Source organism: Saccopteryx bilineata, chromosome X (assembly GCF_036850765.1).
Source record: "Saccopteryx bilineata isolate mSacBil1 chromosome X, mSacBil1_pri_phased_curated, whole genome shotgun sequence".
Classification (NCBI taxonomy): domain Eukaryota; kingdom Metazoa; phylum Chordata; class Mammalia; order Chiroptera; family Emballonuridae; genus Saccopteryx; species Saccopteryx bilineata.
Window position 1 is genome coordinate 109,790,523 of NC_089502.1, and position 19,041 is coordinate 109,809,563.

The 19,041-nt window shown below is 59.3% G+C and overlaps 1 protein-coding gene across 3 annotated transcripts; it reads right to left on the reverse strand.

The window, feature by feature from the left end:
* Positions 1 to 1,790: 1,790 nt before the first annotated feature.
* BGN (biglycan) lies at positions 1,791 to 17,044 on the reverse strand. Of its 3 annotated transcripts, XM_066249611.1 has the most exons (9): positions 16,894 to 17,033; positions 9,163 to 9,260; positions 6,984 to 7,235; positions 6,531 to 6,643; positions 5,365 to 5,578; positions 4,768 to 4,878; positions 4,513 to 4,606; positions 4,293 to 4,431; positions 1,791 to 2,993 (listed from the first exon to the last, which is right to left on the reverse strand). In XM_066249611.1, the coding sequence occupies exons 3-9, from the start codon at positions 7,222 to 7,224 to the stop codon at positions 2,796 to 2,798; spliced, it is 1,110 nt and encodes a 369-aa protein (XP_066105708.1). In that variant the 5' UTR covers positions 7,225 to 7,235; positions 9,163 to 9,260; positions 16,894 to 17,033; the 3' UTR covers positions 1,791 to 2,795. The 3 variants fall into 3 exon arrangements, with proteins under 3 accessions (XP_066105708.1, XP_066105707.1, XP_066105706.1); XM_066249610.1 differs by lacking the exon at positions 9,163 to 9,260 and having other exon boundaries at positions 16,894 to 17,044; XM_066249609.1 differs by lacking the exons at positions 9,163 to 9,260; positions 16,894 to 17,033 and adding an exon at positions 8,412 to 8,434.
* Positions 17,045 to 19,041: the final 1,997 nt, after the last annotated feature.

Sequence of the window (19,041 nt, forward strand, 5' to 3'; positions counted from 1 at the left end):
AGCTTTGCCACCCTGGGGATTCTTCTAATCAAAGCTGGGCTCTGAGCTCCGCGAAGAAGAGGCCATGCATGTCATGAAGTGTACGTGAAACTGCACGTGGGAGCTGTTGGCTGGCAGAGAGAACCTTGATGTTGTCGTCGATTGGTTTGTTTCTTTTTAAGCCCAATCAGTGTCAATTTTTGTATTCATATTCGCCTTCTTCTTCTTACTGTTATTCATCATCTAATAGTTTGCAACACACCTGATAGCAGAGTGAAACTCAGTAACTCGTCTTTGACCAACTGCGCTGGGTATGGAGCCCCTTGGGCTCCCCTCCAACCACACTCACAAGCCCTTTCGGAGGGTGACCTATTCAGCTCTCTGGGCTCCTGTTTCCGGGCCCAAGCATTCCCCTGAGTGTCTCACAGCCTTTGGTCTGGACAAAGTGTGGGTCCCACCTGCAGGACACTGTCCCCTACCCACCAGACTTATAGGACACCTTCCCTGGGCTCCAGCCAAAGGGGTCTCTTCTGCGCCTAACAACGTTATTGCTCTCATCCCACTAGGTTGTCATGGCACCTGCGTCCCTAGAGAGGGAGGCAGAGAGCAAAGAAATGGCAGGAAGGCTGAGAAGGAGGTAGGGAGAGGAGAGACCCACAGCGGGGACGCCCACACAGAAACAGCCTGAGAGCTCCAAGCTTCTAGATCACCAGGGTGCTTTCTCCATGCTTCTGACTGCCCCTCTGCCCTCCTTCCGACCAGGGAGGGGACTTGACCAAGGCCCTGACTCCTGGCCCCTGGCCAGTGCCCTTGCCCTGAGCCTCCCTGACTCAACAGATTGCTGGGCTATGGAGCATATGGCCATGGTGTTACGATGCCAATGGGTGACATTCTATCGCTGGGCCACCATGATGAGTGGTGCGCCCCATTCCCCAAAGGAGAAACCTAGGAACACCAGGCTCCCTGGTGCCAAGCCAAGTGGAAGGGCGAGGCGGCTGTGTGCTCAGAGGCAGCGCGCTGCACCTCCGGGCTCCTTCTCTCCCAGCGGACCCTGCCTGCTCCACTTTTGTGAGCGGCCTGTAGCTGCCTGGGGAAGCCCTGGCTCCCACCACTGGAGGCAGAGGCCCTCCGTGTGGGATGAAGGAAGAGCAGCCGCCTCGGCCCTTTGGGCATGCCACGCAGGGAGCCTCGCTCTGGGGACTGTCCTCCCCACGCTGCCCTTTCCAGGGCAGACTCATGTCCCCAGGTTTTCCAGGCTGTGCTCTGGAGCCTCTCTGGGGAGCTGGCACCAGCACGCTGCCACCTGGGCTTGGCTCTGCCAGCCCAGCACGCCCTGCAAGGTGGAGGTCATGCCGGGAGGCCAGGCCAGGCCGGTGCAGGTGCTGCCACAGGAGTCCATCGGGACGGGCGGTCAGGGGGCCCCTAGGGTTCCCGGCTTCCCTGGGAGGGGGAGTTAGCCTGGTGCTCTGCAGCCTGCAGGGGTGCAGCAAACACACCACTCTGGAAGCACAAACGTTTCCTCGGTGGGCTTGCTTCAGGAGCCAAGTCTAAGGACAGCTAGGTCAATGGAAGTGCTTAGAAGGGGAGAAAGGGGCCAGACTGAGGTCACCTAAGCTTCTTTGTACAGCCCCATACCTGGGGGTACCCAGGACCTTTGCCCTTAGGGCCAGGAAAGCAGCGAAGAGGAAGCTCCAGGCTTGGAGGGGGCACAGAGAAGCAGAACCTGGGAGCTGGGCAGAGGCGGTCCGTAGTGGCTCCCTTTTCTGCTTGGTCACCAGTGCCTGCCACCCCAAGAATGGTGACACACAGAGCCATATTGCACAGTGTTTCTTTAATTGAAAGATAACAACCAACCTCAGAAGCAGCCCCTCCTCCAGCTGAGTGTGAGTGCTCGAAACCCCACCACCAAGGGCCAGAAGCCAGGCAGGAGGAAGACCTAACCATCGTGGGGGGAAGGGGACAATGGAAAGCGTGCTTGGGGCTCCAGTGGGTTCTGAGCCCCTCCTGGGGGCCAGACTTCCAGGGCCTGAGCCCAGCGTTTCCCCTCTTGACTAGAATGTGTGGGAGGCAGCACCTCCGCCTGCCTCCTCCAGGACAATCCAAGCTTGGGGGAGAGGTTTGGGCAGGGCAGGCAGGTGTGAGGGGAGCTGCGCCCCTTCCCCGGCTTGCTCGGCTAGGGGCTGGGAAGAGGCTTATTGTGACAGAGATCCCATCTAGCCCAAATATGTAAGAGGAGAGGGAGGACAAAAGAGACAGAGAGGGAGAGGACTGATTTAGGAGCCAATACAGCAAGGAGGCTTGGATGAATGGACCATTAATTTGCATAAAGGTGGAGAACCATTTGAGGTTAAGGGTAGCAGACCAGGCCAATAAGGGCCAGAAGCTGCAAGTTCATGTGGAGGAGGAATGTTGAGTGGGCCCAAAGGGGTCTGCTGTCTCCATCCTTGCTTGTTTCCCCCACCCCCACCCCCAGTCCTAGGAACTGGTTTCCCTGGCCTGGAGCTTCGAACAATTTAGTTTCAGAGTGAACTAGAAGAACATTTGGTGGGGATGCCTCTGAATAGCTGTGGTGGTGGGACGGGCAGCTCTGAAGCCAAGGGGACCTGTAACGGGGTCTGGGATTCATGCCCCACCTGCATGCTTGGGGGCCAGGGTGAAGGTGTCAGGGGACAGCAGGTGGGCGTTGGGGGTCTGGGCTGGGGCTGGGTTGGGCGCAGCTGGGCACCAGCTTTGCTCCATTGCTCTGTCTCCCCTTCAGGATGTTTTCTGTGCTCCCCAAAGACCCAGCCCAGGCCGGCACAAGGCTGCTGCTGCCTCTACTTTTTGTAGTTGCCAAATTGGATGGCCAGACGGTCAGTGACACAACGGAAGGTGGCTGGCTGCACCTCCCAGTAAGGCACAGGGTTGTTGAAGAGGCTGATGCCATTGTAGTAGGCTCGCTTGACTCCGAAGCCCATGGGGCAGAAGTCGTTGACGCCCACCTTGGTGATGTTGTTGGTGTGCAGGTAGACCACCTGGGGCAGAAGAGGGTGGCCTAAGTTCAGTGCCAGTGGCCCAGGAGCCCCAACCATCTCTCCCAAGTCTGTCTTGACGACCACCTTCATCACCAGCATCACTTCGTTGTATTCCATTTGCACCACAGCCCTTTGAAAACCCGGATGTGATTCTCCCACTGGGAGGAGCAAACCAAGGCTTGAATATGGTGATCAGGCAGACCAGGGGCCGGGATGAGAGGCTTAGGTGGGTATGTGGTAGATAGGAAGTGAGGAGCACTTGGTGGGGAATGGTGCGGGGGTGTCCATGCAGGAAAGATGGCACTTTGGGCTCACGGAGGGTCCCTGGCCTTCCCTCTGGGTTCACAGAACTCCTTCCGGGTCTATACATCTCAGCCTCTCACTCCAGGGACTCAGAGGCATGAGTGGAGAAAGAACCTTCAGAATGATTTCCTTTTCCTCCCAGTCCTCAGGAGCATTTACCCTCTATCAGCCTCCCCCAACTCCCTGAAGCCCCTCTCTAGGGGAGGGACAAGAGGGTGAGTAGGTTAAAATGCCCAGTGACGGGTGGTGGTGGTGAGGAGCTCATCTGCAACAGCGCCCTCTAGAGGCAGAAATGAACCGCCGCTAGAGGGCGCGCTCAGCCCAGCACTGCCAGCTCTGCTGCGGCAGCTGGGCTGTCCTTCACATAGGACTCCGATAGACTGGCTGGACAACTTCTGGGAACGGTGGGTCTCCTGACAGGTGTGAGTGGGATTGAGGAAGAGACTGAGGGGCTAAAAGCAGGGCTGGGCAAAGCCAAGTTCATCCGTGTGACTGGAAACCAAGCCAGGGAAAGGGCCCTTAAGAGAACCCCAGGTAAGACCCCGCAAACCGCCCCCACCCCCCGCCGTCAGCCCACTTCTTGCGAATCTATTTGTCCACCCCCATGCCTTAACCTTTCCCTGACGCCCCAGCGCTCTCCTCCTAGGAGACCTTCAGCTCCAATATCTAGCAAGCCACCTCCTGTTCATCTGTCACAACCTCTCTGTGCCCTTGCCCCGCCCTCCGTGCTGTCCTGCTCTCCTCCTCCTCTTCCCCAGCACAGACCATTGGCCCCGAGGAAGGGGTCCTCCTGACTGCTCCTTTCGGATGAGAAGGCAGAGGCAGAGAGAGCAGGAGTAAGCGGTCAGACCATGCAGCTGCCGCTTGCACAGTGAGTCCCACTCTCTACCTGGGGCCCGCACCAGGAGGGGCCAGGGTCCACGGAACTGCCCTGGGGACACGGACTGCGCCTCTTCCGCAGTGGGTACTGGGGGTTGCTCCCTAGCCAGCTCTCACCTGGAGTAGCTTGAGATCTGCAAGGCCAGCAGGTACCTTGGACAGCTTGTTATTGTCCAAGTGCAGCTCCCTCAAGGTGGGCAGAAAACTCAGGCTTCCGTTCTCGATCATGCGGATCTGGTTGTGGCCCAGGCCCAGCCTGCAAAGGGGTGGTTGAGACGGACTGAAAGGTCAGAGGAGAAGAGGGTGGGGGGTGGCCGCCACCCTCAGCCCCGCCCACCTGTACAGTTTGGAGTAGCGCAGCAGATCCTCCAGCTCGATCGCCTGGATTTTGTTGTGGTCCAAATGGAGTTCATTCAGGGTCTCAGGCAGGTCTGCCAGGGGAAATAGGGTGCTTTCAGACGAATGCAAGAGTGTGTGGGCTAGTGCAGGGGAGGGGGATCTGATGAAGCCCTCCCTAAAAAGACCGGGTGGCTATAGAAGGCTCTAGACCCCCGGCTCTTCCCAGCATGAGCAGAAAGGGGTTTCTTCCTACCTTTGGGGATGCCGGTGAGCTTGGCTTCAGAAATGCGCAGGTAGTTGAGCTTCAGGCCATCGAAGGCTCCAGGTTCAAAGCCACTGTTTTCCAGGGGATTCCCGCCCATCTCTAAGAGAAAGGCTCCCTCAGCCCCAGCGCCAGAGCCAGAGCCAAGCTGCTACCTGTACACCCCAGGGTCTTCTGGCTTTCTGACTTGGGCTGGCCTGACAGACCTTGCCAATTGCCTGCTCCCCTGTCTCCCTCTGAAAGCAGCCACTCATTTATTGGGCAAATCGCATACTTCTAGCTGTTCAAGACCACTAGCCCACAAGGGCACTGGCCCTGGTATCAGCCTCAGGGGGCAGGGCGAGCAGGTGGAAAAAGGAGCCCATGGCAAGCCCCCGCCAGCTGTCTGGTGGCATTGGTCCTTTCCCTCCCCCTTTTCTACGGTCCCCTGGTTTCTCTTCACCTGGATTTGGCTTCTGTAGGGCATGCCCCTAGGACAAAGCCCGAGAACGTTCTGTGAGACCCATACTGACTGGAGGAAGTCCCTCTCCTGGACCCTTCCCCCCAGCTACCAAGGTGAGGAGCACCCCAGGCCAGGGCCACACTCACCGATGCAGTTCATGTTGCGCAGCCCGCTGAACACACCCTTGGGCACCTTCCGGATGTGGTTATCATGGATGCGGAGCTCCACCAGGGAGCTAGGCAGGTTGGGAGGGATCTCCACCAGGTGGTTCTTGGAGATATAGAGTTTCTGCAGCTTCCGCAGCGGGCTGAAGGCCTTCTCATGGATCTTAGAGATCTTGTTGTTCACCAGGACTAGAGCCTGAAGACAGGTGGGCGTTGGAGGGGAAGGGCCAGCTCCCCAGTCCACCTAGGGCTTTCTTCTCCCTCCCCTTCCCTGCCATCTGAGCTGGAAGTTATTGGAACTTCACAGATATCTGAGTCCCAGGTGGGCCTCAAGGGGATCGTCTGCTTGTGGGCAAAGTGCAGCGCCGTGATCCAGGACTCAGGCCTGGAGATGCCGCTACTGCCTAGTGCAGCCCAGTGCTTCTCCAGGCCTCAGTTTCCCCACTTGCACCGTGGCTACAGTGAAATATGTTCTTGGGGAGAATCAATAAAATGAAAAAAGTTTCCAGCCAAAAAGGGGATGAAGCTGAGTGACTGTCCTGCACTTATGGTTGCTGACACCCACCCACACGGCCCTGACCCCCAACACTGCCTCTGTGCCCACCTCCAAACTTCTCTCAGGACTCCACATCCTCAGTCCCTTCTTTTTTTTTTTTTTTTTTGCATTTTTCTGAAGTTAGAAATGGGGAGGCAGTCAGACAGACTCCCGCATGCGCCCGACCGGGATCCACCCGGCATGCCCACCAGGGGGCGATGCTCTGCCCATCTGGGGCGTTGCTCTGCCGCAATCAGAGCCATTCTAGCGCCTGAGGCAGAGGCCACAGAGCCATCCTCAGCGCCCAGGCCAACTTTGCTACAATGGAGCCTTGGCTGCGGGAGGGGAAGAGAGAGACAGAGAGGAAGGAGAGGGGGAGGGGTAGAGAAGCAGATGGGTGCCTCTCCTGTGTGCCCTGGCCGGGAATCGAACCTGGGACTCCTGCACGCCAGGCCGATGCTATGCCACTGAGCTAACCGGCCAGGGCCCCCAGTCCCTTCTTAACCTCCAGAAGTACATGCACCCGTCCGTCTGGACCCAACGTCGTAGCTGGAGACCACCCACTTCCTCTTGGCCCCTTGAAAGGACCGGTGTGGGCTCAGGGCCGGCTTACGTAGAGGTGCTGGAGGCCTTTGAAGTCATCCTTCCGGAGCTCGGTGATGTCATTGCTCTGCAGGTCCAGCAGTGTGGTGTCAGGCGAGATCTCCTTGGGCACAGCTTTCAGACCTGGGGGCCAGCACCACCGTCACCAATGCGAGCCCAGGCCACAGCCCCAGAGAGGCTCAGAGCCCGAGGACACGCACACACGCAGGTGCACAGCCAGGGCCTCCACCGCAGACAGGTGGAAGTGCCAGAGCTGGCAGACAGAAGTTCGTCTCACTCTCCATTCTCTTGCAACGAGACAACTGGACACCCTCCAACACTGAAATCAGGATCCCCGGGCCAGCCCATCTACGCTCCCAGCCTTCTGCGCCTGGACCACAGGATAGACATGTCCCCTTGATAGGGGCACCCGGGCTGCGCCTGAGCCCCCCCCCACTCCTCCCCCCATGGCCCCAGGACTGACCCAGGTCAGAGCACTGAACAACCCGCAGGTGGCAGTGGCAGCCGAAAGGACACATGGCGCTGAAAGTGGGCGTGAGGGAGTCCAGGTCCGGGACGCCCGAGGTCGTGTCAGCACCCGAAGCCTCCTCATCATTCAGCATGGGCAGCCCATCGTCCAGGGTGAAGTCCCAGAAGCCCTTCTGCTCAAAGGGCAGGGCCTGGCTCAGGGTCAGCAGGGACGTGAAGAGCCACAAGGGCCACATGGTGGGCGTGCCTAGGAGGCCAGGGCGAGGAGGGGCCGTCAGGAGCGCCTGGCCGGTGCCCTCACCCACCCTCTCACCCCTTTCTCAGCCACCCCCCCACACCAGGGTCTGGGCTTCTGGGTGTGTTGTCACTGTGTCCCCCATTCATCACTGAGGCCCGAGCGCCAGAGAGAGGGAGTGTGGGCATCCAGGAGGCACCTGTCAGGATAGCGGCATCTCCTTCTGCTCCCTTCTGCTCCCAGGCAGGAAGGACCTGGCTTCCGTGGGAAATGCAACGTCTTTCCAGTTAGGGAGACTGCAGCACCCTCCCCCAACACACACACACACACACACACACGCACGCACGCACGCACACGCACACGCGTGCGCGCGCACACACACACACACACACGCCACTGAGTCAGCTGGCAGCTGCCTGGGGGGTCAGTGAGGTAAGTGGAGGAGGCCAGGCAGAGAAACCCAATCATTTGCCCCCCACGCGCTTTGAAGATACCACTGTGGCCCTGGGCCAATCCCACATGCTCAAGGCAATGTGGGCACAGTCAGGGTTGAGTAAAGGGATTGTGAGTAGCTTCCTTTCCCGCCTGAACCCCCCACCTTGAAGAACACCCACATTTTTCTAAGAAAGTCAAGAGGCCAAGGCACCAGTCTGGGCACAGAGGCAAGGTGGAGAAAGAGACGGGCATCCTCCATGGGCATTAACAGAATCACCGCGTTAGAGGAGACACCCCCCCACCACCACCACTTCCCCACTGCTCCTGGATCCTCAGCTTCCCCCCCCCCGGGCCCACAAGCCTCCCTGGCTGGGCCCTCAGAGCCCTGCGGCTCCCACCCCTTCTTCAGTCCAGAGCCCAGCTCCCCGGAGAGGCACCCCAGGGAAGTAGACTGCCACCGGGGTAGTGGGCAGGGTCAGACTTGTCTGGAGAACCCCCCAGGCTGGGCAGCGAGGTGTGGGGGTGGAGGAAGCTTCCCTGCCTGAGCCTGCTCCTGGCACCTGCCTCTACCAGCGTCCTTCTTTAGCCAGCAGAGGCCGCCCCCTACCCAGAGGCTGCTGGACCCAGCTAAGGCTCCATTCAGGAAAAAGCCAGAGCCCCGTGCCTCTCCCCTAACCCCCTACCTACAAGGATCGCCTGGGACGGCCCCAGCCACGTTTTCCCTATCTGTTACACAGGAATAAGAGTACTCACCCTGCTTGCCCCACAGGCTGCCTGGGTGCATCTGTGGGCAGGGAGCCCAGCTGACTACCAGGGTCTCCTGCAGATCCCAATTGGCCCCACCCCAGGGAGGACCTTACTTAAGGCCCACGTTGGCCAGGGGAGGGGTTGCTTGGGGCATCTGTGAGTCTGGGCGAACACCCTAAGCCTGACGGCTAGCTGCAGAAGTAGAAGGGGGACCCTGGAGATAGAGGGCTCTGCCCACCCCAGGCCAGCACCTTTGGAGCAGCATGGCCCTACCTGCTGCTTTCCCGGACAGGCCCAGTTCACATGGGGCTGGACTGGCTGGCACAAAGCTCCGCCCCTCAGATGCTCATCCATCTCTGTCTGCTGTCCTTTCCTGCACTCCTCCTACCCCCTAAGAGGTCACATGGCCTGCCCTGGCTCCCACCATCCCCGAGGACAGAGTTTTGGGAGGAGATGGCTAGAGGAGCCCAGGACATGGTTCAGTTGACTAAACTGCTGAGCCAGCCCCAGAGCACCCCCAGCAGGGACCAACAGCCCTCCTGAGTGCATTGCCTATAGTGACAGGCTCAGAGACGCTGCCTGCCCACCCCGGGTTACACAGCAAAGTGAGGGTCCCTCGCACTGGGGCAGCACCCAGCTTCCTTGGCTTCTTTAATCACGCCATAGGTTACACCAGCCCCAGGCTGGCCATGCAGGACTCAGGGGACCCCCAGAAGGCCTTGGCACAGAGTAGGGAGAAGGACTGGGGTTTGCCTACCTGAACAGCAAGTCCGTCCTTCTTCCCCCGAGTTTGCAACTCTCAAGGCAGAGCAATGCGCACAGGGCCCTTATCTAGGTGCCACTGGATGCCCAGGCCTGGGCGGAGGAGGAGCAGTGGGAGAGAGAACAGGAAGGGGAGGACGAATGCAGGAGAGCAAGATGGAATGGGAGTGAGGGAGGAGACTGCTCCTCCCTTTGTCTGGCACCCTTGCCAAAGCCACTACCTCACAAGGGGGATGAGTCAGGGCTGGAATGCCCAGCAGGAACCTTGGAATTATCTGGGACCCACAGTCCACTGGGACAAGTAGGAGTGGGGTGGGGTGGTCTGGCCAGGCCCAGGAGAGACTGGGGAGAGGTGGGCACAGACAGGCGCCATACAGCCTGCTGGAGCTAGAGAGAGCTGAGGAGCTCCACAGGAAACATCTGTCCTGCCGTCTGGCCCTGCTCTCAGGGCAAAGAACGGACAGGTGCTGGGAAGGCCAACCAAGTGGTCTCCTAGGGCCTGCCCTGGCGGGGATGGAGGCTCTAGAGGAGTTGAGCTAGCTCAAAGCAGCTGGGCCTGGTGCCGCTGCATCTGGCCCCAGGAAGACTCACTCTGAGGGGAAAGGAAGCTGAGGGCTTGGAGGCCCTACACCAGGGTCCCGTGATAGAGGCAGAAGACATGGTTTGGCTGGTTCGCCCTGGTTCCTGGCTGGGCCCGGGCAGTGGGCAGGCTGGCAGGGAGGGGTCTGGGCGGGCTTCCCGGCACAGCCATCATTTCCCCTCGAGGAACTGGCACAAGACTCAGGCAGAACTATGCAGAGGGGTGGGGACCAGCTGAACATTAAGCCTGAAAGAGGCGACAAGAGACCCCTACAGAGCCAGAAGGAGACAAGAAGGAGCAAAGGGGATGTCCAAGAGGAGAGCTCCTTTGCATCTAGTGCAATTAGTATCTCCATTTTATGGAAGAGAAAATTGAGGCCTAGAGAGAGGAACAGATTTTCCCCAAGTCAGCCTGAGAGTTGGGGTCCAGCTTGGGCAACTCTGAGCTGTCAGACGTCAGCTGTGCCCCTCAGCACAGCATGAGGGCAATGGGGCTCTCCGGGTGGGCGCTGGCTGGCTCAATGTGGGCAGTGCTGAGAGCTGGGGGAGGAGTTCGAGGGGGCTGATGATCGAGGTGCGGAACTGTAGTGCTGTAGACAGGTCACGCTGCCCCACGTTAAGCATGTCCCTGCCTTCTCCTCACTGCCTCACACTGCTCCCTCTTTCAAGTACACACACACACACGTAGGAGTCAGGAAAGCCACAGCCCAGGAAATGAGAGCCCCCCATGGACACACACTGTTCCACAGCAAGTCCCCACACTACCCAGGCCTCTGGGCCTCAGTTTCCCTTCATTGGCCTACCTAGGCATGTCCCCAAGGACTTCAGAGAGGGCCTTGAGCTCCATCAAAGTGTGCTCTGAGTTCACTGGACCCCGCCTTCTCAGAGCAAAGGAAAGAAGTGGTCATGGCCGTGAGGCCTCAGGCCTGGCGCCCACAGGTGTGAACGAGGGAAGAGGCTGGGCTTCCTGGAGCCCGCGCCTCCGACCCAATAGGGCCCTTTTTGTCTGGCCCTCTGGAAGTCAGAGCAGTTCTCCGAGAAGGATTGCTCCAGGTTGCAGCCAAACAAGACACATTGGCAGCCTCTGAGAACATGGAGAGGGCGTGCCAGGCATTCAGGCCAGGCCAAGGGCAGCGGGAGCAGGGCTTGAGGTCTGGCATGCTCTGGGAGCTCGCCGGCAGATGTGTGGCCCGTAGCTGCCAAGTTGTAGATGCCAGGCGCTGTCCCTCAGCCTCAGCCTGAGCTGTCTGGCTCCGATGAGCCACCCAACCTGACCTCTGACACGCGCATCATCCTCTCTTTGGCCCTGCAAGGTCCCCGAGACTGTGTGGGCGGGTAGGGTGAGAGAGAGACAACTGATCCAGGGCACCCTTCCTCCCCTCTTCCTAACCGCATTCGCCAAACCCTCTGGGCCCAGCTTCAACCAGTAGGCTGGAGGCAGGGGCACCCAGGTGGACCCTCGACCGTTCCCTACTGCCTTCCCAAGCCCTATGCCGCTGGCCCCCCAACAACTCCACTTCGCGCTTCGGTGTCAACCAGAGAGAGAGGACATGTGTCAACCATGTGTGTGTGTGTGGGGGGGGACTGTATGAAGGGCTGGTGGCCGGAGTGGGGAGGGTTGGGCCTTGAACCCTTCCCTGGCTGTATCTGCACACCGGCCACCCTGACCCCGTGGCCACCGCCTCATCAGCGTGCCTGCCAAGCTACAGGGAGAACAGACACCAAGTATGGCTTGTCAGGGCAGCTTCCTCTCGCCGTGGCCCTGGCGCTTCTGGGGTGATTGGACAGAGTTGGGTCTTCAGGGACAGTCTCAAACTGGACATGGGTGTTGGAAGCTGCAGGGAGCCAGCCTATTGGCTGCAAAAGGCTGGCACGGGTAGGTGGTAAAGCAGACTTCTCTCCCACAACATTGAGGAGGACCATCCATGCCTGCCTCCACCCTGGAAAGCAAGAGGGTCAAACTCCTGGCCTTCTGCCATGTTAGGGGCCAGGCAGCAGATGACCCAAGTCAGCTGGGGGTCCTGAGTTTTCTGGTCCTTCCACACCTAAACTGTGTGCCTGTCCTCCTCCTCCCACTTACCAAAGAAATCCTGAGCTCCTCACCACATTCTACAGTCTTTGAGGAAGCGAGAGGATGCTATCACCTCCCGGGATGGAGCAGGGAACTCAAATGATTTCCCAATGACCATCAGAAGGAAGCACCACTTTTTACTACTTAATGAATGGGTAAGTTGAGACTCAGAGTTTGTCCAAAACTCTTGCCCAAGGCCACACAGCAAGGAAATGTTAGAGCTGGGACTCCACCCTAACCCTTACCCTAACTCTAACCCTAACCCTAACCCTAACCCTAAGCCTAACCCTAACCCTAACCCTAAGCCTAACTGCCCATGTGTCTTGCCCCACCCTCTGCCATAGACGGCAGACTTCTCTGCAGGCCCCAAAGCCATGAGATCACACACTCTTTGGGCTGTGTAGGGGCTAGACCAGCCCCTAAGTTCCCTGGAGAAGACTCCTCGGTAGCTCCCTCACCCCAGCAGGGAAGTGAGGCTGTTGGAAGCACAACCCTGCTCTGTGGGTCCTGTGCCCCCTTGTTTGCAGCATGAACCCTTTAGAAACATAGTACCTTTCTCTGACTGCCACCATCAGTAGCTTCCCACTGCCCAAGGGGCCTACCCCCTTCATTGATGGCTCTGGTGGCGCTGTTTTAGCCTAAGTGTACCCACCAGGCCAGCTCTGCCTCCGCCTGCAAGAAAGTCGCCTGGAAAAGCCATCATCCTGGCAGGCTAGGGAAGTCTCCTGGGCGTTTTAGGCCCCAGCAGGCGCCAGACCCCCCAGGGTGATGTTCTCAGTCTGGCTACCAGAGCCTGGGACCCTGCCTGCCTAGTTTTCTGGTTGAGCTGGGCCAAGACAAGGGAGCTTGGCCCAGCTCCCAGGGCCGGAGAGCTGCCAGCAGCCCTGAAGGGAGACCCTAGCGCCCCTTCTCTTCGTGGGCCTAGCACTTCCTGCATCCCCTTCCCTACACGGGGTCCCGCCCTCTTTCAGGGGACCCTCTTTGGCTGGGGTGGGACCTAACCCTTGGCAGCCAGCTCAGAGGCTCCAAGGCCAGTTCACCTCAGCCCTTCCCAGCACTCCCGTGCTCAGGCCTCTGTAGCTGGGTAATCTCTAAGGACCAGGGGACCATAATGAAGGCTGAACTGGGACTCAGACCTTGGAGAGGATCAAAGTCACCCTCTCTTCTGCCCCCAGGACTTCCCCTGTCTCCAAGGACAGAACTCCCAGAGCCAGCCTCTTTGCCCTCTGCTCCTCTCTTTCAAACCCAACTTCCATTCCCCAAATCTCTAATCCCGCGGCCACTTGGACTTCTGACTGCTGTGTCCCCGCTGGCCATCCGTCCTCCTAGAGCAGGGGTTCTCAACCTGTGGACCGCGACCCCGGCGGGGGGTCAAACGACCAAAACACAGGGGTCACCTAAAGCCATCGGGGTCGCGACCCACAGGTTGAGAACCGCTGTCCTAAAGGCAGCTGGTAGGGGAGAAGCAGGGGTGAGTTCAGAGTCACACAGACTCTGGGACCTTTTCTAGCCCACTGCCCCCTAAACCTGAGAGATGTGTCACCACAGGGAGCGAGCAGATGTGAGTCATCTGAGTCCTTGTACCATCACTGGGCTCAGGAATGTCAGGGACGCTGGTGCTGCTCTGCGTGGGCTGCGATGGGAGCTGACCAGCATCAAGGTGCCCGCCATGGCCACTCGAGGCCCTGCCCCTGTCCAGTGCAGAGAGGGTGGGAGAGATTAAACAGGGTGGGCTGGGTCCCCTTGGAGCCTGGAGTCCCAGTGGGGATGAAGGATGCTCTGGGACCCTCGGGCTGTATGCTCCAAGTGGGGGAAGGGCCTTCACTGCAGGACCTCCCATTTGGAAGGTGGGGAGCTGGTCTGGAAGGCTGGAGCAGGGCCTGGCCATGGCGCTGGCCAGTTACTCTCAGTGGGCCTCAGGCCTGGGGCAGGACTGAGCAGACACGATCCCCATGCTCCCAGCACAGCCGCCGCTGCCTGTCCCCGACTGGCTCCGGCTAAGACGGGATCTACAGAAAGGGTTCTGTGGCCCAGTGTGTGGGCAGGAGAGGACAGGAGGGAGGGGAGGGACGGAGCCGGCAGGGCCCAGGTCTTTAGAGGGAGCAGGGGCTGTCCCCTACCCCACAGGTTATAGGAGAGTACTCCGGAGAGTCACTGTCACCTCCTAGTCCCTTGCTTTGAGGCAAGTCTTAGGCTGGTGTGTCCCCTCCCACCAGCAGGGCCGACAGATGTGGGGTGGACAGCTCAGGTCAGGCCCCAAGTTCTCCCTCTCTGGGGTACCTGATCAGGAACGGGATGAAGTCTTGACAGGGCTAAGAAGACTCTTTAACAATCAGGATGGACAAAGATTGTGAGGGGTCCTTGAAGTGTCACCTGCAAGAGCAGTGGCCCAGTGGGTGGGGCTTCAGAGACCAGGCTGTCAGTGGGAGAAGAGGGAAGCCCCCTGAAAGGCCTTACTTGCAGACCCTTGTGTCTGGGCTTATTACAACCCCTTCTTCTGGGCACCCGATGCTGGCGCTGGAGGGGACGCTCTGTGGTCTTGAGTGACCGCAGAATCTTGCTGAAGAGAGGAAACTTGTCTTACAAATACTCCCTTTCCTCCTATTCTTCCCTGTTTATACACCTCTAGTGGGCCAGGGCTTGGGAAAAATTTGGGCCAATGCTCAGAAGTCACCCTACATTGAGGTCAGAGGGCCAGCACCCCAACTTTCTGGGCTGACAGAACGGACACCAGACCCACCAGTAAAGGGGCTGGGCCTCAAGTTCCTTCCCCATCTACTAAACAAGGGCCTTGGTCTCCGCTCCAGGGCGAGCCGAGCACAAAAGCGATGGCACGGTTAAGACCCACAGAAACCTAGGTCCCGGGGGCTTGAAGTGGACCAGGGAGCAGGTGGGCCAGGGCAGCCACTCAGCAGCTCACACGCTATGGGAGCCCTCTCTGCTCAGACTCCCAGCTCGCTCTCGCTGCCTGGCCCCTGCAGCCTGGATGCAGCTCTGGACCTTCCTTTCTATTGCACCCACACAGTCCTGCCCTCACTGGCTCCCTCATGCTGCCCCATGGTACCCAGACACGGGCAAGCGCTATGCGAAGGTGCCTCTGCTCTCTAGCCCTGGCTCCCCAGGATGCGGGTAGCGCGGGCAGCAGCACGGTGCCAGGAGGCGCTTACCTGCATGGATGTAGTCACGTGCATGCATTCTCACTCTGCATGAACTTGCACTCCTGGATGCACATCCCCAGAAACCTTCCTTTCTGGCAGTAAGGGAGGCCTGAGCACCGCCAGCTTGTCTCGGTCCCAATCAGGCCCTAAGGGCAGCGAGCTGGCGGGCCAGGGAGGGGCGAGGGCAAAGAGGCAGGAGCCTCCTGAGGACGGACGGGACTGGCTGCGTCTGCAACCCCAGCGGCCCTTCCGAAAACTGTTCAAGAACAATCTCCCTGGCTTGAGCGAGGTCTGCTCTACTTGAAAACACCCACCACCCTGCCTTGGAGGACCCTGGGCCTTCTGCTCCGCTCAGCAGCCTGCACTAACCAGTGCCCAGGCCCCAAACCAGTGCAAGATGCAGTGAGGGGTACTGTCACCCCCACTCTTCCAGGGCACTCGGGGCCACACCCACAGAGCTCTGTTCTCTCTTTTTCTTCTGGGTCCCTTGACAGGCCCCTCTCTATGCCAGCCATCTTGAAAGCTTGCTACCTCCCACACAGATCGTCTCGCAGTACAGTTGAGCACAGGCTATTGTCATCAACACTCAAGTGACTTTGATGATTCTCCGGGTGGTACGGGGTCAGTATAGCCAGAGTCTGTCAATCAGAAGCCCTGGGTCCTGAATGGCTGGGCAAGCATGAGCAGGTCCTGGCCCCTCCCTCTCCGGGCCTCAGTTGCCTCCTCTGTACAATAGACGGGGTGGGGAACAGGACCAGCAGGAGCCACCCTCCGCTCCCAAAGGGCCCCGGGGGAAACCTTGCAGCGACCTGGGACTCTCCCCCATTTGAAAGATGCCCTCCACGCCAATGTCTGCGCTGCCCTTGGAGGACAGGGTATCTGGTCAGGGAGCTCTGGCAGTGCACCCGTCCCTGAAGGTACCCCTCTTGGGATGATGGCGTCCCAGTTGGAAATGGGTTTGTAGTCTAAGATGTGCCCAGAGTCCCTAGAAGCCTTCCAGGGCCCCAAAGCAAGGCTGCCCAAGGTGACACGGCATCGTTGCCTGAGTTTCTCTCTGCCTCTCCCCAGTTCCGAGTCCCAGTCCAATGAGGTTCTGGGGAGACTGGGTTGAGCTACCCAGGCAGCACCACCCAGAGCCGTAGAGGCCAGGGCTCTGTGGACCCACAGCTCGCTCAGAAGGCAATAGAGGCAGGACATTAGCTTGTGGGTGAGTGAGGAATATCTGGGCAGGCGTGCCTGGGAACCAAGTCTCTGAGCCCCCACAGAGGACGGGCCTGGGCAGTGGGGACCACTCCCTGGTCACGGAAGCTCAGAGGTCTTCTGGATCTGGACCAGGCAAAAAACCCCAGCAAGTAGGCTCGCCTGCCTGGGCGGAAAGAGCAGAATGCAGAGAAGCCAGTGGGAGTGCAGGGTGCACTCGGGGCCTCGCAGTGCAGGGAGGCGGCATTGGCAGGGCCGGGGTGCCTCGGTGATGCTCCGGGCAGCAGCCAAGGAGAACAGCCCCGAGAGCAGGCAGCTTGGGTAGATGTGGGGCTGAGCTAAGCCGAGCAAGGTCAGAGGGAAGAGGGGAGGTGGGGGTGGAGAAGGCGCCTGGAGAGGGAGGGGAATGGAAGCAGAAATGGGACGCAAGGACCAAGGGTGCTGCAGGGTGGGGATGAGGGAGAGAAGAGGTGAGGACCACGAGGCTGCCGCAGGGCAGTGCCCTGGGAGTCTGCCTGCGGCCTGGGGGCAGGAGAGGGCAGTGCGGGCAGCAGGGACAGCGACAGAGGCATGGGAGGGCGGCGTAGGGGCGGCAGGGTAAGGGCTGGGACTTTCTGAGAACGGTGAGGGGGCAACAGAGCCAGGCATGAGACATGGAGGGCAGCAGAAGGCCAGCGTGGGATGCGGGGACAGTGAGTGGCTGGCGTGGAGGCCCTACCTGGGGAGGGGAAACGCTGGGTGCAGGCTGGCTAGTTGGCAGGCTCGGGTGTCGGGCAGTCCGTGAGTCTGTCTGGTCTGTCCGTTGGGCCGTCCAGAGCAGCTGCTCACTCCTGGGCAGTTGGTGGAGAGAGGGAGACAGAGGCGAAGGGAGGGAGGCTAAAGGCTGGGCGGGCGGGCCAACAGGGAGGGGGCGGGGAGGGAGGAAAGGAGGGAGGGGGCTGGTGGGGCTGAGAGGGAAGGAGAGGGAGGGAGGAAGGGAAGGAGGGGGCAGGCTTCCCGGCCCCCCTGGCAGCTTCAAAGGGAGCAATTTTCTTGTAGACGGCTGGGCTAGCTGCACCCACTCCCGGCTCCCGCTCACACCCCTCCACCCCACACAGCGCAGGGACACACACGCTCTCTCACAAGGACCCTCGGCGTCTCTGGGCAGGCGCAGCCTTAGAGATTCAAACTTTCCACTGCCCAGATGGGGACACTGAGGCCCAGAGAGGGGCGGGAACTGGCTTTCTGGCACTGGGTCGGGCAGAGGAAGACGAGAGGACAGAAATGAGGGAGAGATGAGGGGGAGGCAGCTCTGGTTGCTAGTCCAGCGAGTGGCCCCAGAAGTCTGAGCCTGCCCAAAACCTGTGGCAGCCTGGGCCTGGACAAGGAGGTGCTTCTCTGGGATCAGGGAGGCAGCTGTTGTGAATTTCTGAAAGAGCTTCCTGGGAACTCTGGACACCGCCCCCCGCCCACCACATTCTCTCTCTCTCTCTCTCTCTCTCTCTCTCTCTCTCTCTCTTTTCAGCCTTTTTTTTCCCCCTAAAAAAAAGGAAATGGTCCTGTCAGTGTGATGTCAGAAAGGGACTCAGCTGGGGGCAGCAAGAGGGCAACACAGATTCCTGGACCGTCCCTAGCTTGCCTGCCCTGCAGCTCAGACAAGCTGAGTGGGAAAGCTGGTTCAGCGAGAAGGAACTCAACGAGTCATCTTTTTGCTCAATCTGTGCTGGTCCCCTAGGGTGTGATAACCGCTCTGTGGGTCGGCACTTCCTTAGGGCTCGAGCTCTGTGCTGGACACTTACTCACTGGGCCAGCCAAACATCCCAGGAAGAGGCTGTCATCCGCCATGACACCCATGCAATCACTAGAAGCTTGGCCACTTTCTGAGGACCCATGCGAGCCCAGCTCCAAACTGTGTCTAGAGTCCAAGGGCTCCCTGTCCAATGGGGTCCCATTCCTCCCCTGGCCCATGTACCCAGCATGCAGCGGGGCCAGGCCAGAGCCAGCCTCTGTCATGGGCTGACACTGCATTGAGGGATTCCCACAGCTTCCTGGAGACAAAGGTGAGGACTTAGAGGGAGTGAGAAACCGAGGTAAGGAGTGGCGCTGAGATCTGCACAGGAGACTAGGAAGCTGAGAGGGGAAGACACTAAGTCAGGTGACACAAGGCAGGACACAACTCCACAGAGACCAAAAGAGAAAAGTATACAGAGAGGGAAAGCCCAGCACACAGAGGCGAGAGAGGCAGCCCAGGAAAGGGGGCCCAATGAGTGGAGAACAGAGGCGAGGTCTGGGGGTCCAGCCCATCTGGCCAGCTGTCATTCATTTATTCAGTGCTCAGCCCAGGGCCCGTATGCAGGTGGGGTCTAGAAGGTTCTGCCTGGGGGAGTGGTTGGGCTCAGGACCCCTTTCTTGCCCCACCATCAGTTCAGGGCTCCCAGCCAGGACTTGGAACATAAGATGGGCCCGACCAGGCTGTGGTTCTTGCCTACAGGAAGCTCCCAGGCTGGGTCACAAAGAAGGGAGACCTGGGAAAGCCGAGTCCAGATCGGGAGCTCTGGCTCCTTCTTATTTTTGTGGACGAGGCGATGCAAAAGGTTGTGACCAGGAGCCCGGAATGGACACATGCCCTTCCAGACGAGGCGAGTCAGTTTCTTTGCATGTGGGTTTTTTTAACTGTTTATTGGAGACATATTCCAACATCTGTGGCAGTAGAAAGACTAATATGGAGCCCATGGAGCCTTACCATGCTTCAACATTCCCAATTACGGCCTTTAGGAGGAGAAAGAAGGTTCAAAACATGTAGACAACATTGTGCTTCATGAAAGAAGCCTGTCACAAGACCACCGATTATATGATTCCCCATGAAACGTTCAGAATGGGCACGTCT